Source organism: Elephantulus edwardii, unplaced genomic scaffold (assembly GCF_000299155.1).
Source record: "Elephantulus edwardii isolate Elephantulus edwardi_28Jun2011 unplaced genomic scaffold, EleEdw1.0 scaffold00216, whole genome shotgun sequence".
Classification (NCBI taxonomy): Eukaryota; Metazoa; Chordata; class Mammalia; order Macroscelidea; family Macroscelididae; genus Elephantulus; species Elephantulus edwardii.
The window spans coordinates 1,287,896-1,305,132 of NW_006399966.1; the positions used below are offsets into that span (position 1 = coordinate 1,287,896).

The 17,237-nt window shown below is 39.5% G+C and overlaps 1 protein-coding gene across 2 annotated transcripts in view; it reads right to left on the minus strand.

The window, feature by feature from the left end:
* TLK2 (tousled-like kinase 2) overlaps positions 1 to 16,950 on the minus strand; it is a 150,737-nt gene extending 133,787 nt beyond the window's left edge. The window contains exons 1-2 of one of the 2 annotated variants that reach the window (XM_006897800.1): positions 16,691 to 16,950; positions 14,812 to 14,897 (exon numbers count right to left, since the gene is read on the minus strand). In XM_006897800.1, the coding sequence (XP_006897862.1) occupies positions 14,812 to 14,892 (81 nt within the window). In that variant the 5' untranslated portion in view covers positions 14,893 to 14,897; positions 16,691 to 16,950. Of the gene's footprint in view, positions 1 to 14,811; positions 14,905 to 16,690 lie in introns of those variants that run through there. The other variant, XM_006897801.1, reaches the window with a different exon arrangement.
* Positions 16,951 to 17,237: the final 287 nt, after the last annotated feature.

Consider the following 17,237-nt stretch of genomic DNA (forward strand, 5'->3'; position numbering starts at 1 on the left):
AATAAAAATAAAAGGGATATATGATTAGGTACTATTGTCATGACAGGACTTTAGAACAGAAGGCTGCATAGTGGATGTGGGAGGGAGGGATTATATAACAATGAAAAAAATTTTTTTTTACTTTCCAAAGAGAAGAGTGTATTGGGGGGAGGGGAGGGGAGGGAGAAAAGTGCAACAATGAATGAATGGAATTCCAAAGTCTCTGTATATTTTCATTAAAATTAATAATAAAAAAAGAAGAAAATTCTAACAGCACTCTTTTAAGTAAAAAGCCAACTCTCAAATTTACACTGCTTCTAAAATTAGCCCTGAATAGCCAAAATAATCTTGGGATGGGAATATAAAGTTGAAACACTCAGACTTCCCAATTTGAAAAGTTATAAAAAGACTATAGCTTAAAAAAAAAAAAAAGAGGGAGCTCTGGTGGCCTAGTGGCAAGGAGCTGCAACTACAAGCCCAGAGGCTCACAGTTCGAATCCACCAGATGCTCTGCCGGGAAAGGAGGGACAATCTCCTCCTGTACCAGTCAGATCTGATTTGACGGTACACTCACACAAAAATAATAAAATTTTTTTTAAAAACCAACCAAACAAAAAAAAAAAACCAAACACAAAAACAGTCTAGACTAGTACTGGCACAAGGCTAGCCATACAAAACCAAACAACAAATCCACTGGTTTGAGTCAATTTGGATTTGTACCTGCATATACCGCTGAGTGGAACTACAGTCCACAAGACTTTCAAGGGTGCGACCTTTCAGAGCAGATCACTGGACTTTTTTCCCAAATGAGTTTGAACCACCAATCTTTCAGTTAATAATTCATTTCTTAACTGTCTGTACCACTAAAGAACTTTTGGATAGCTACACATAACAGAATAAAATGGAGCATCCAAAAGACACATATGCTACTAAAATCAACTAATTTCTAACAAGACTGTCAAGACCAGAGTGAGAAAAGACTAGTCTTTTCAATAAAAGATGCTAGGTCAACTAGGTCTCTACCAAGAGGAGAATGAAGGTTAACTCCTTCAACACACCATACATGAGAAGAATTTAAAAAGAACCTAAATGTAAGAACTGAAGGCATACCAAGCACAGGACTAGTACTTAAGGACCTAATTTTAAGAAATAGATTAAAAAAAAAAAAGATTCTTAGGTAGGGAGGAGGGGGTGGGTAGGGAGAAAAGTGCGACAATGAATGACTGGAAACCCTAAGTCTCTGTAAACTTTCATTAAAATTAAGTTTTAAAAAACCCCACCATGTACATGAATGAGAAAAAAAAATAGATTCTTAAGACATTAAAATTGTGAATAACTCTTTTCCCATGCAGTCCAGTCTCAGAAACCTGCTAGCTTATGTGTTAGCTTTGACTTTATAGAAATGGCTTGACTTGGAACTGTAAGAAAATAAATGTCTGTTTGGCATAGCAAAAAAAAAAAAAATCGTGAATAACATCAGAAGATAAAACACAATTCATAAAAATGAAAAATATTTATACATTAAGATTTTATCAACAAGGTGAAGAGACAAGCAACAGATTGGAATAAAGAAATTATTTGGGAGCTACATATTTGATAAAGGTATAATAACTAAAGAACTCCTACAATTCAACAATAAAATGACAAACACTTCAGCCCATAAAGTGGGTAAAAGATCAGAACAGACATTACTCCGAGAGCCAAATTTATGTTTAGTCATTGCTGTTAGGTGCTGTTGAGTCAACTACAACTCATAGTAACCTGATCTAAAACAGACTGAAACTTTCCAATCCTCACAATCTCTGGTGTGTCCACTGTTGCAGTCGTTGTGTTAATCTACCCTCATGAGTTTTGTTCTACTTCTCTGACTCTCCACTTTTCCATGATGTCCTTTTGCCAGGACTGATCCCTCCAGACAACATCCCTAAAGTATGAAAGATGAAGACTCAGCATACGGGCTTCTAAGGAGCATCCTGGCTGCAGTTCTTCCAAGAGAGATGTTTGTTTTTATTGCCAACACAAATCAAAGTCATCAATTCTTCTTAGCATTCCTTTTTTACTGTTCAACTTCTACATGTTTTTGAGGCAAATGAAAATACAACTGCTTCAGTAAGGTATACCTTGTTGTTGCTGTTAGATGCTATCAAGTGGAGTGATTGATAGCAAACCTATGAACAACAAAGCTGAACCCAATTACTTATTCAGACTAAGTATGGTGAAAAGATACAACCCTGGTACACATAACTCTTGATTTTAAAACATGCAGTATTCCCCCGTTCTGTTCAAACAATTGCCTTTTGGTTCATATATAGATTCCATATGAACATGATTATGAGTTCTGGTATTCTCATTCTTCTCCATGCTACTCATAATTTATTATGATCCACACAGTCTAAAGATTCTGCACAGTAAAAAAAAAAACAATACAAGGAAACGAAAAACAAACAAAAACCCAAATCAACACACACACACATGCACACAGAAACATCTTTCGTGTATTGTCTGCTTTGAGCTAAGATCCATCCAATGTCAGCAATGTACCACAGCCTCTTCTGAAAGCAGTCTGAATTTCTTGCAAATTCTGTATCAAGTAATTTTTTTAAATAATCTTCAGCAAGATTTTACTTGTATGTAATATTAGTGATACTATTTTATAATTTCTGCATTGTGCTAGATCATCCTTTTTTTTGGAACGTGTACAAATATTCATCTCTTTCTTTCACTCAGTAGTTGCTGTTAGTTGTTGTCAAGTACAACTCATAGCAACCCTATGAACAATTGTAAAAAGGGCAAGGGCCACATGGGGACAGCCATATCTGACCTTTATCAACTTCACAAAGGGCAAGTGTCCCCAGCAATAGCATCAGTAACACAAAACCAACTCCAATGAGGTCAGACATGTCTTCCACGCACCCATACCTCTCAACACCAGTCTTACTGCTTTTCTGGGTTCAAAATCCGATGCAATAGCTCACAGACCACATAGGCCCATGATAGAGAATTCAAAAAGTTAAAATTCACGTTAGAATACAGTCAAGACAGATATCAAAACATGCTCACAGGCACCTCAGCCTTGAGGCTCACAGCTTTGAGTTTTTTGTGTGCGTGACAAAGTTCTCAGTCCTGTGAATTAAGGTCCCTCACACACCCCCAGTAGCCTAACAACCTTGGGCAAAGGCTCTTAGCTCCAGTTTAAATGATGTAGCAGTCCCAAGGTCCCATTTCACGTGAGGTCTCTGGTTCTCTGTTTCATATCAGGTCTGTTTCTCCGCTATGGCTTCTGGTCCTGCAAGCACTCTTGCTTGCTCTTTTCCTAGTCCTAGTGACAGGGAAGTTTCATTCTCCTGCTGTTGGATTGCTCAATTTAATGGTAAGACCAGCCAATCCCCTTGTGGACTGGTAGACAGCCAACTCCCTTGTGGACAGGCTAACAGGCTCCCATTCACAAATTCCCACCCATTTATATAGCAAAGTCAAACTATGGCTAAGAAAGTCATATTGAAAAATAAACTCCACGGCGAGCTCTGGTGGCCTAGTAGCAGGAAACTGCACTGCAATCCCAGAGGTGCGCGGTTCAAATCCACCAGATGCTCTGCTGAAGAAGGAGGAACAATCGCCTCCTATACCTGTCAGATCCAATTTGACGGTACAAACATAAAAAGAATAAATAAATAAAAATTTAAAAATTTTTTTTAAAAAAAGAAAAATAAACTCCACAACAGCTGGCCTGAACCCTGCCCTATCCTCTTCATCTCTGACAACACACTAGAATCCACTGCTGAAGTCACAATGACAATCAATTTTGTTGAGGATCGTTCTCTCCACTGCTGACCCTCCATCTTTCCAAGCATGATGTCCTTCTCCAAGAAACAGCCTCATCTAGCTTCATGTCTGAAGCACGAAAGACAAAGTTTCACCCTCTTTGCCTACAAGGAGCACTCTGGCCATACTTTTTCTAAGACATCACAGGTCAAAGGCATCAATCCTTCTTCTGACATCCTTATTCACTGTCTAGCTCTCTGATGCATAGCAGATGACTGAGAAGATCATGGCCTCAATCAGGGACATCTGAAAATGACATCATCACTCTTCAGCATTTTGGAGAGGTCCCTGACAGCAAACTTGCCCAATGCAATATGTCTCCTGATTTCCTGACTGCTAGTACCAAGGGTGATGAAATATAGAAAAGAGTCTAGTAGCTCCTCAAAAAGTATAAACATAAAATTACCATTCTATGTTTAGCAATTCCACTCCTGGCTGTTATACTGAAAACAGAGACCCAAACAGATCTTTCCATTTCATTATCCACATAGCTAAAAAGTATAAATAGCTCAATTTGTCCATTAAATAATTAACAAAATGTGTTATATTCATGTATTATTAAGCCCTAAAAACAAAGTAAGTTCTGATAAATATTACACTATGGGTGAACCTTGAAAATACTGCGCTAAGTAAAATAAGTCACAAAAGGACAACTATTTTATATTATTTGATTTAAATAAAAAAAAACCCAACCCCACAAAACAACTCAAAAGCTCATAGCAACCATACAGGACAGACTCAAAGTGCCCTATAGGGTTTCTAAGGCTGTAAATCTTCAGGGGCAAGCTGTCTCACTGCTCTCCCTTTGAGCAGCTGGTGAGCTCAAATTTCCAACCCTGTGGTTAGTCGCCCAATGTTTAACTAACCCACAGTGCCGCCAGGGCATCTTATGAAATGGCTAGAATACCCAAATGTACAAAGACCAAAGATTAGTAATGGTTACCAAGGCTGGTCTGAGGAATAAAGGAGACTGACAGCATAAGTGATACACCTACTCTTGACTTAAGTATCTCATTATCCTACATTTTGCATTTACAAAGACAGAAAAAATCTACTATCTACTTATCTGGCAGTCACGAACACCAACATGCAAGTTGAGAGGAACATGGTGATGGTTAAGCCTATGTGTCAGCTTGGCAGGTCATGATTCTCGGTGGTCTGGCTGTTATATAATGATGGAGGAGTAATCTTCCATTATATGATCTGAAAGTCATTATATTACCTGATACGGCATTTCACATAATGCCAATTTTTGCACAAGAACCTGGTTTTTCGGTGAGCTCTGGTGGCCTAGTGGCAAGAAGGTATACTGCAATCCCAGAGGTGCACAGTTCAAATCCACCAGATGCTCTGCTGGAGAAGGAGGAACAATCTCCTCCTGTACCAGTCAGATCTGATTTGACGGTACACACACACACACACACACAGAACCTGGTTTTTCAAAACAACTATGAGGTATCACCTCACCCTAAGAATAGTAAATTTAACAGAACAGAAACAACAAATGCTGGAGAGGCTGTGGAGAAACTGGAACCCTTATTTACTGTTGGTGAGAATGTAAAATGGTGCAACCACTGTGGAAGGCAGTGTGGAGCTTTCTCAAAAAGTTGCAAACAGAGATACCATTTGACCCAGCAATTCCACTACTGGGAATTATGTCAAAGAAACCATAACTGCCACCCAAGCAGATATATGCACGCCCATGTTTACTGTGGCTTTGTTCACAATAGCAAGGAGTTGGAAACAATCTAAGTGCCAATCAACAAACAAATGGCTAGAGAGCTGTGGTATATTCACACAATGGAATACTATGCTGCTCTGAAAAACATGGAACTCATGAAATATTATTCAAAATGGGTAACCCTGGAGGACATTATGCTGTGTGAAATACCTCAGTCACAAAAGGACAAATACTGCATGGTGCCACTGTTGTAAAACGGACTGACATCAGGGTTGGGGAGGAAGACTGAGAAAGATGGGATAAATTATGCATACTGCACTGAAACAGATGAGGGAGAGAACTGTTTAAAAGGAGTCCAGAACGAAGGCTGCATAGTGGAGTGGACTTGGCGGGGAGGGATTATATGCCAATGAAAGAATTTTTCTTTCGCTTTTCAAAGAGAAGACTGTACTGGGGGGAGGGTGGGCAGGGAGAAAAGTGCAACAATGAATGAATGGCAATCCAAAGTCTCTGCAAACTTTTACTAAAATTAATTTTAAAAAATTAAAAAATAGTTAATCAGAACAGATGAAAAAATTGTCTAAAAGGAATATACGATTAGGCATTAAACGACAGTCCAGAATAAGAGGTGAATCATCGCAAAGAAGACTGGGGTGGGAGTAGGGTAGGAAGGTAATTATGCAGTAATAAATGAGTATTTTTAAAAAGTGAACTAGGGAAGGGGAAAGGGAGGGAGAGAGGGTAAAATGTTCCACAGTGAATGAATGAAAATCTAACTTCTCTTTAAGTGTTCATTAAGATTCAAATAAAATTTTATTTTAAAGAAAATAAAGAACCTGATTTTTGGAATCTAAACCTTGGTAACGAGATGATGAAAAAATTTGGTATTACACTGTGGTGAACACTGTACAGCATGGGAATTATAATTCATGATACACAATTGCACATATGAAAACAGGTGAAATAACAAACGTTTTGCTATGTATGTTTTTACACACACAAGTAAACAATGAATAAGAAACAAGAGAAATTACAGTAAAAGTCAAGATTGTCAGTGACAATGCCAACCATATATAGGATGAGAAGTGAAAATCAGATTCTTTTATACTGTGTTAAAGTTCATGTACACATATTGTAAGATTAAATAATTTTATTTACCAACTACAGAAAAATTTTAAATGGCATTACTGCATCAAACATGTAAGGTGGCAAAAACCCAAATGTAAAGTCCAACACTCAAAGAAAAAACAAACCCGTATCTGAAGACTGTTACAGATTGAACTGTGCAACCCAAAAATATGTGTAGTGAATCTTAACTTCAACCTCACTTGGGAATGAGTTGTTGTCTTTATTATATCAGTGAGGCAGGATCAGTGTATTAGTGTCCCCCTCCCTTTTTTTTTTTTTAGTGTCAGCATGTCTTGATGGATCTTTTGTAAAGTATAAAAGAGATTAAGCAAGCAAGCAGGAAGGGTACTGTTACATTGAGGGCACTGCAACTACTGTTATGAAACAAAACTTACACACTGTTGGATAGAAAACTAATTTGCTCTGTAAACGTTCACTCAAACAACAGGAAGACTACAGAAATGCTGTTTTGTAGTATCATTGACTTGGAGTTGACTACAACTCACAGTGACCCTATGACCAACAGCTCTGAACCCTGCCCTATTTGAGCCAATCTCATTGTCTCCAACACACCTGTCCCCACTATTACAGTCACTGTGTCAAACCATCTCTTCCAGGGTGTTCCTCTCCTGTTATGATCTTTCATCCTTCCAAGCATAATGTCCTCTTCCAAGGACTGGTCTGTCCTGGCAACATGTCCTAGGTATTAAAGATGGAGCTTTACAATCTTTGCCTCCAAGGAGCAACATGGTTTCACTCTCTCCACGACAGACATGTTTGTTCTCTCGGCAGTCCACAGTATGTTCAACACTCTTCTCCAGCATTACAACTCAAAGACATCAATAATTCTGTCATCCTTAGACACTGTCCATCTCTCTGATACATAGTTAACTGAGAAGATTATCACTTGGATCAGGTACATCTTAGTCTCGATACTAAAACGGTACCTGATTTATTTTTTTTCCTTACCAAAGATATGACAAGGAAGATCAAAAAGTCAAAACCCGGGATTTATGCAATGAGCGGAGTATGAGGAACCAATTCCATGCTGTAGGAAGGAACTATAATAACCAAGAAACAAGCAATAGCTTTTGAGAGCTCAATGTATAGGTCTATGAAGATTTGAATTATGTAAAAGAAAACCAAAGAAATAAACACTAGGTAAGAAAAGAATATGCCCTGAATCAGGCACATCTTAGTCTTCAAACTGACAACACTGCTACTCAGGAATTTGGAGAAGTCCCTGACTGTGGACTTTCTAAAAGCAGTATGTGAGTACTGAATATCCCTTGGACTTCCAAAAGAACAGGTATGCCTTGGAAAAAGCACATGAGTGCTTCTTGGAGGTAAGGACAGTGATCCTTCATCTCACATACTTTGGGCAAGTTGACAGGAGAGACTGTTCTCGAAAAAGGATATCATGCTTGGAAAAGAGGAGGGTCAGTGAAAGAGCGGAAGATCTCCAACGAGACTAACTGATAAAGTGCCTATAACTATGGCACATGAAAGGACAGTGTTCAAAAGAATTGTTTTTCATAGGGTCATACTCAATTTGATGGCACCTAACAACAACAGTGTGAAATAAAGTTAATATGCCCACAAAGATGACAACGTAACTATTATCAATGTTGATGTCAGCAGAGGAAGATTATTTTGCCAGGTGCATTTTAGTTGATTGTACAGAGTATCAGACAGATATCTACTTGTGTTTTATACTAAGCAAAGAATTAAACTGTGAGGATCATAATAAATAATGGGTAACATTGTGAAAAAGGAGAATTTTGGAACACTTAATTGTGCTCAGCTACAAGCTGGTTTTGATTCAATGGCACATGACAACAATTATTCTCATGTAAAACTTGAATATCCTTAAAGAGGCAGAATAAGAGGAAAGTGCATGGTTTAAAATCAGAAAAGTTGTACATCAGGACTGATCTCTCTCATATTTATTCAATACACATTCAAAGACTGCTAAGAGAACAGGTTTGTCCTAGAGAGGGTAAAACCAGGCTGCTCCTTGGAGGCAAAGATTCTGAGGCTCCATCTGACATACTTTGGGCATGTTGCAAGGAGGGAGAAGTCCTTGGAGAGGGACATCATGTTTGGGAGGGTGGAGTGACAGTGCAAAAGAGTAAGATCCTTGATAAAATGGACTGATTCGGTGACTGGAGCAAAGCGGGTAGGCGTATCAGAGATTGGCACAGTACAGAGCAGGGTTTAGGGCTGTTGTACAGAGCATCATTATGAGGCGCAGGCAACTCGACAGTACACAATAACAATAACATGCTGAGTATATACTCTTAGAAGTTAGACTGTAAGAAAAATGTAGCACCAGGATTGGAGAAAAATTCACAATATTCACGTTACACAAGTTTATATACTAAAAGCAATGAAGTGAAACTCACTTAAGTCTTTAGCACGAATTAGATACCAAAGAAAATAAAAATCCTCACAAGTAGATCAACAAACAACATCATGATAAATGGGAAAAAAGATTATAGTTAAAGATTTCATTTTACTTGGATCCACAATCAAGACCCATAGGAGTAGCAGGAGTTGTCAAGAAATCAAAAGACACATTGCACTGGTCAAATGTGCACCAAAAGATTTCTCTCCAAGTACTGAAAACCAAATATTTGACTTTAAAGGCTAAGGTGCATACATACGAACTAATTACATCAATGCTCACAAAAGCTGGACAATGAGGTAAATGAAAGCTGGACACTTTCAATGACAATAATGGAACAGAATATTAAGCATCCCATGGGCTGTACGAAGAATGCACCAATCTGTCTTTGAAGATGCACATGAGCCTTTGTCTTATATACTGTAGATATATTCTCAGGAGGGATCAGTCCCTGAAGAAGAAGGTGGTCAGTGAAAAAGAAGATGATCCTCAATGAGATGGATATGAGAGGGCTATTTTTAGAAGTCAAATTTGATAATTTTATGTGATATACAAATTTATAAAAAAGTAGGACAAAACCTCTTTTTTTTTAAAGAAACCTTTTTTTTTATTATTTTACATTTTATTTTATTATTTTTGTGTGAGTGTACCGTCAAATCAGACCTGACTGGTACAGGAGGAGATTGCCCCTCCTTCCCTGGCAGAGCATCTGGTGGATTCGAACTGTGTGCCTCTGGGATTGTAGTTGCAGCTCCTTGCCACTAGGCCACCAGAGCTCCCAGAAACCGTTTTCTTAAAGAAGATGGTATCTACTATGCGGTACACCAAAAACTATTCATTTATAAAATTTTATCACCTTTGTTTAAAGATTTATACAGACTTTTACTGTGTCAAAACAAAGTCTCATTTATGATTTCTCAACTTGTTCGTTTATTCAATCTTATAAACAAAATCATCTTTAATTCAATAAATGGAAACAAAAAACTGGACCATTAATCAAAAAAAACGAGAATATAAAAATGACAACTTTAATATTTTCTTTGAACCTAAAACACATACCTGCATATTCTTTTGCCCATCTTTTGAAGTAGGACTCAGACAGCCTTTTGACTTACAGAGCCAATAAATGTCGTTCAATACTATCTGACATCAACAACATCCAAAGGGCATCACCTACAAATACTATTTTCAATTTCTTCAAAAGTGGGGAAAAAAATTAAAAATTAAAAAAAGAACTTATGTCAAGTATATAAATGCAGAGTTCGTCCTGATTTTAAACATAAATGTCTACAGGTCTTGATAGCCCCTTACATTTAGTCTTTCCTAGGTAATTAACTTTGTTTTCATAAAAAGAATTCTTTCACTTTAAAACCATATATCAACGGACCGTTTCTATTAAACCCAAGTAGTCACAACTGTTTCTTGATAAGTCAACTGGACAAGCAGTGCCCATCAGTCAGGATGTCTTTTTTTTTCCTCCCCATCAGATGGTTAGCATGTCCATGCTGTCACAAGGCTTAAAGGGTGGAACATAGCATACAAAAGTATGAAGTCCCAGTCATCATGCTTATGAACTGGAAAAGGATCAGGATGTATTATAAAAAGAGATACAGAGGGTCTGTTAGTCCAGTAAGTTCATTAAATGGAAGTCTTTTAAGAATAATGTCCCTTTACTTTAAATTTAGTTATCATTTTTATCACATTAAAGCATGTAAAACAGTACCAGAACACAGGACTAAATAAGTATTTGTTACTTACTAATATTCAACAGTGTAGGAATTTCACCTATATTACCTACGGTCTCCATTCACTTAAATCATCAAAGGGAGTAGTACTCTAAGTAGGTAACATAAACTGCAATAGAGTCTCATTGTAAACCTATGAATACAGAGTACAGTCAGTTTGATTTCTAGTAATAAGTAGATGGGATAGTGCTTAAAAGACGAGATTGTTAAAAATAAAGTGGAGGGGGAAAAAAGTAGAACAGCTCATACAAAAGGTCAACAAGAAGTGAATATCAAGTTTCACAAATTAATATAACCTTACCAAAACCAAAACCCACAGCAACCCTACAGAATAGTACAGAACTGCCCCATGGAACTTACAAAGCTACAATCTTTAAGGAAGTAGACTGCCTGGTCTCTCTCTCACAGGACCCAGCTATTAGGTTCAAACTGACAACTTTTGAGTTAGCTGCCACTTAACCACCACACCACTGGAGCTCTTTAATTTAACCTTATCACCTCAAAAATGCTCCAAGAATAATCATAGGTATTCCTAAGGTGTGGCAAATGGGCTAGAGGAGAGTGAGCTACAGAGTCCTGAGCACACATCAAGTCATTTGCCCCTATCATCAACTCACAAATGACTGAAAATAACTTTTAAATCAAGACTACTTAATGCATCCTAATGTTCATATAATTTCCTAATCACTACCATTATGAATAAAATACACCAATAGAAAATTTAAATACATGTAAATGTTAAAAAAATGTACTTTATAGAAAAGCAAAAAACCTGTGATTAAAAACCCTCAACATAAGTAGTGAGCAAATTAAAATAAACCTAATTGCTTGACCATTTTTAGCCCAAGGTTTTTGATTGGTTCTAATTTGCAGACATAAAACCTGAAGCAAAATGACAGATGATCTATAAGCCATCGGAAGTTCAAAAACTGCAGCTACTTCTGACATTCTCATCCACTAGGAAAGCATCTACAGTAGCACTGACTTTCTTCCTTCTATGGACATCAAAAAGTACTGGAAATGTTATGAATAGTTAGGAGAAAGAACACTGCCCATAAGGCCGCACCAAGCCACTAGATGGCACTATCACAGAAACATCACCGCTTGCCCAGTTAGAACAGCAAAACCGAAATTGGCCATGAACTCATCAACATTCTCATTGGAAAATGATGACTCATAATGAAGAATTTGAGGTTAGGAAGATAAATTTTTCCAAAAAAACACCTTTTTCTCCCAGTACCACTGATCCTGCTCCCACCACCTTACCCAGCCGTCTCCAAACAACAGAGATGCAATGTCACACAGGTAGAAGCTGTGGTACAAAAATAGACATTTTCTTTTCCATACTCTGCAAACTACAGAATAATGTATTCAGGTATTCACTTTTTTCCAAGTTCTTTGCTACTGGGGAAAAATGATCTTGATAGCCCCTAAAGAACACATGTAGTGCAATCATGATGGCACAACTAATGGCATTAAAAACAACTAGAAATAAAGAACCTACTTTCTCTGTATAAATATTAAAATGGAATTCCCTATTAAACAGGTCATTGCATTAGAGGTTATCACTGGAACCTTAGTTACATGAGAAGCAAAATTCAGAATGTCATTCCTTTCTATCATTGATGCCCTATTCCCATCAAAAGTATACTTGAATATACAGCCATTAAAGAACTAACACCATCAAAACAGAGGCTAAGGAGTTTAAGCCACACATAACTTGAACAAAAGCCTATGGACTTTTACACAATAGGTGGCCATTTGGATATAAGCCTTATGCTGAATTCTCCAGTTAAATGATAAATCAAAGGTCATTATTAAGTCATCAATGCCACCAGAGACATATTCAAATACAAGCATACCTCAGAGATACTGCAGGGTCGGTTCCAGACCACTGCAATAAATCAAAGGAAGGAAGTCACACAAATTGTCTGGTTTCCCACTGCATATAAGTTATATTTGCACTACTATATTGCAGTATATTAATGTATCGTAACAGTGTAAAATACTATCATGAGAATTTCCAAAACATGAGAGAATGAAATGAGCATGTTACTGGAAAAATGGAGTCAAGAGACTTGCTCAATGCAGGATTCCAACAAATTTTCAATTTGCAAAAATGTATTATCTACAAAGCACAATAAAACAGTGCAAAAAAAAAATAAATAAAAAACAACTACAAAATGTCTAACACATCCTGTGTTCCCACACAGCACCTTGACACTTCATGTCTCTCCCCTCTCTCCACACTATTGGCTCTAGAGACATTGCTTAGGTGTCTCCAAATGCCATCAAGTCAACGCAGTAAGTACTTACTACTTTTTGATTTTTAAACTATTATTTAAAATAAGTTTTAAACAAAAACTTATCACCTGTCCCAGCTCACCAAAAATGCTAGGTTTTCCAACTAATCCTAGAAAAATATCTTTCACTTTAAAAAAAGCTTCCAACAAAAGATGACATCTATGTTTGTCCAGATAGCTTGTGATAATACAAACCCAAAGGTAGAGACATTTACTGCTATAAGAAATAGGATCTCTTAAAAAAAAAAAAACAAAAAACACCAAAACACAAGCAGAGAAAGAAATACATCCCATGAAGTCAAAGCTTAAAAATTCACCTATCTTAAAAAAACTTAAGTAACGTGACAATCTTAGATTGTTGAAAACTGTTAAAATAAAACAACACAGGTCTGTTTTATGTACCATAACAAAATCATAAAGGTTAATTATGCTATAATAAAATCATACTATAAGCAGAGAGATCAAGTAGCAAGCAGATAAAGACAAGCATGAAGTTGCATTATTACTTGATTAAAATATCTGCCCATTAATGGGGACTTGCTCTTATTTCAGACTACATGACAAAAATAAAAATTGTAGAGAGCTCTGGTGGCCTAGTGGCAAGACGCTGCACTGCAATCCCAGAGGTATGCCGTTCAAATCCACCAGATACTCTGCTGGAGAAGGAGGGGGCAATCTCCTCCTGTACCTGTCAGATCTGATTTGACGTTACACGTAAAAATAATACAATAAAAATTTTTTTTAAAAATTGTGAAGAAGGTAAAACAGGAAAAAGTCATATGGGGGTGTGACCAGGAAGAATTTGCTAAACTGCAGATGTGGATAAGTGACAGAGTAGCAGAGGGTGATTTTCAGTACTCAGTCATGGTTCTTATAACTCTATAATGTTTTAGAAAAACAAAAAAGGTTGACAAATTTGCTGAGATATTATAAAAATAGCTTAAGAAAGAATATGGTAAGAAAAAAAATTAAAAAAAAAAAAAGAATATGGTGATTAGTTTCCATTTGTTGGGATTTCCCCAACCCCCATTTGCTGTTCTTTAGATACATGGTTTAAAGAACAAAGACCTTGAAAAACGACCTGAATAAGAAAAAAAATCTATAAAATATTAAGGATTCTTTTTTGTTTTTAAAATCTCTACTCAAATAACTTTAACTTATGTATCAAGGAAAGTTACTCTGCAGGAGCTACATAAAACTAAAATTATCTCTTCTCATTATCTGTAAGGAGCTGTGGTGCCATGGTGGTAAAAGGGCTTGAATGCTAACAAAAAAGTGAAGAGTTTCAATCTACTACTATTCGGCAAAAAGAAAGATGTGGCAGTCAGCTTCCATAAACAATTACAGCCTTGGAAACTCTTCTCTCTATCCTGTTGGGGCTCATGAGGCCAAAACAATGGCAATGATCACCATGTAACTGATTTCAGAGTCCAGTGCAATGTAACAATACCTTATACTTAAAAAAATTCTTCAGATTGAGAAGTTTTGATAACATGTGGCATAGAGTCCAGGTAGACATTCTGCTGGGATCTTTGGCGTAACAACCATGTGAAACACTTCTATTTAAGAGGAAAAAACATAGCATATCCTCTCACATAGAATGCCTTCAAACTTACTGTTAAATGATTATTGGAATGACTGACAGGATTTCAAACTTCACTGAAATCCTGAGACTACTAACTGTTCTTAATCTTTTTTTTTATATGTGTTTACACTATAAACAGTTTTTATTATCCTTTTACTCACCTTACTAACACCAACTCCAGTAAACCTGGCCTCTAATAATTCCTGCCTTCTTGGGTCCAGACTATGCAATTCTTCCATCATTTCTACTGAAAAAGAAAAAACAGGCTGTAAGACCACAATAATTAAGTGAGGAAGCAGTATTTAGATATTACAAAATCACAGTAATTCTTTCACTTTTCACTTTCAGTCACATGTAAGTAAACAGAATAAATAAGTGATAAACTACAATACATAGTACCAAACAGTACATTTAAAAGTTAGAAAACCACTCAGAAGTCCTCTTCCTCTTCTACATGGACCTCTTACTCCTCTCTAGTGTGGATTTGATTTTAACAGCAAGGAACTTAAACCCTAAATATAACAATCTCTGGCAAAGTTGAACAGAGAGGGAAAAAGAAAATCAGAACTTGGTTGCAAAAAAGAAAATTCTACCAAGCTAAGTACTTTCTGATTTTTCTTCCACAAGCACACAGGAACTAGTTCTTAAAACTAAGACTATGTATGAATCATTAAGAAAAATTAAAAAAAAAAATACAGCATGAATCAGAGGCTACAAATAACTCCCAAAACACTACCAGATAACTCCTTTTACTGAAGCATTCACAGTAGCTCATAGGAAAGTGGGGGGGAGAGGGAATTATCTTAAATGTAAAAGGGAACTCAGTCAAATTATCAACCTGCATTCACCAGAACTCCACAAGCACTCTGCAAAATCTTTTTCTGACTACTCCCGGAAGCAGGAGGGCTTCTCTAGACTCTACACATCTGCTTTTGCACTCCTTCTTGAACAGGGAGGGGCAGAAGGACACCATTTTTAAACTCCTTCCATGACCAATTAATGCACAAGCTACATTCAGAAAAATACATGTCCATCCTAGCCAAGAGATCAACTCGTGCAAGACTGGAAAACTCTCTCGTGTTTATGGTGGAAAAGACAGACAGCATCCCATACTTGGAATGACTGGCATGACTGAAAAGTTCCCAGATAGCAATAATCATTCTCCTTTGCAATCCACTAACTCCACAATGTCAGTAACAACTACTCCAAGTCCTCCAGTTTCATTTTCTTTCCTGGATTGAGAGCCTGAGGACTGAGGGGAATGAAATGGTGCCAAATTAAAGTTTCATCCACGCACACACACAGGGGCAGGTTAGAGAGAGAATTGGGAAATTCTCAGAAGGGCATAAAGGCATCCCTTTTAAAAAGAAAGAGGGGAGAAAGGCTGGGAGACTGAGCATGAGCTGCCCCTTAAGTAAATGGCCTTCCTGGCGCCTCCGAGGCCCTACCGAGGCCAGATGGCAGAGGTTGCAGCCTCCCTTCAAAGCCCGGGTCTCTCCAACATTTTCCAAGGCTCCAACCTCACGCCAGCCCGGAAAACGACGCCCCGGCGGTTATGCCATTTAATGTCAACTCATGTTAAGGAAACTGCCTCTGCGTCTTGTTCCAACGGGGCCCTGGGCCGGGATCCTCCCTGTGGCCCACAGTCGGGAAGCAGGACTAATGGAGCCTGGTCCTCGCTCCCCTCGGCTCCAAACTTTCCCCAACTCCAGGCCCACCTGTCACAGAGGGCGGACGGGCTAGTTCTCGGGGACGCCAGGGGGGCTGCGGAGACCTCCGGCAGCTGGGGCGAACCCGTCTCCTCGCCGGCCGCCGGCCCCACTTCTAGGCCGGGACCGCCTGGGCCTCCCCCATCCTCGCCCGGCCCCTCGGCGACCCGCAGCCCGCGGGGAGCTCCTTCCGCCTCAGCGCCAGGGAGCTGCAGCCCGGCGCCCGCTCCTGGGTGGGCGCTGACCTCAGCCCCCCGAGGCTGTGGGGGTCCCCCGGACGGTTAATGCCTCAGGCCTGGCGCCCTCCCCCGCCCGGGGCTCAGCTTCTCACCTGCCGCCGCCGCCGCCGCCGTTCCACTCTCCTCCCGGGAGGAGCCCCGACCCGACCCGGCTGCGGGCCGCTGCTCTCTCCCCCAGGGCAGGCCCAGGGCGGAGCCGGGGCCTCTCCTGTGCGCCTCAACCCCCCGCCCGGGCAGCTGCCGCCGGCGTCGGGCTCCACGAGAGGGCGGGCGGGGGAGGGGAGCCGTGAGGGCCGCAGATCCCCGGGCTCGCGTACAGAGCCAGGCGCCCGACGCGGACCCGGGCCCCGGCGGCCGCGGGGGGGCGCGGGACCGGCCTCCTGGCGCCGGACAAAGGCCAAGGGAGGCTCAGGAGGGCCCGGGCCGGCCCGGGAGGTGGGGGCCTGCTCGGCTGGGGGGGGCCACTCGGGTGCGGCACGGAGGGCGGGGGGGTCGGAACCGCTGGTGCCCGGGACCCGCCTCCGGCCCCTTAATCCGGATCGGTTCGGTCCGGATTAGTAGTGATCGGTGTAAACACACTAGTGAAACCGCGTGTTTCCTCGCGAGATTTGCACGGCTGGGAGGCGGGGGGGGGGGTCC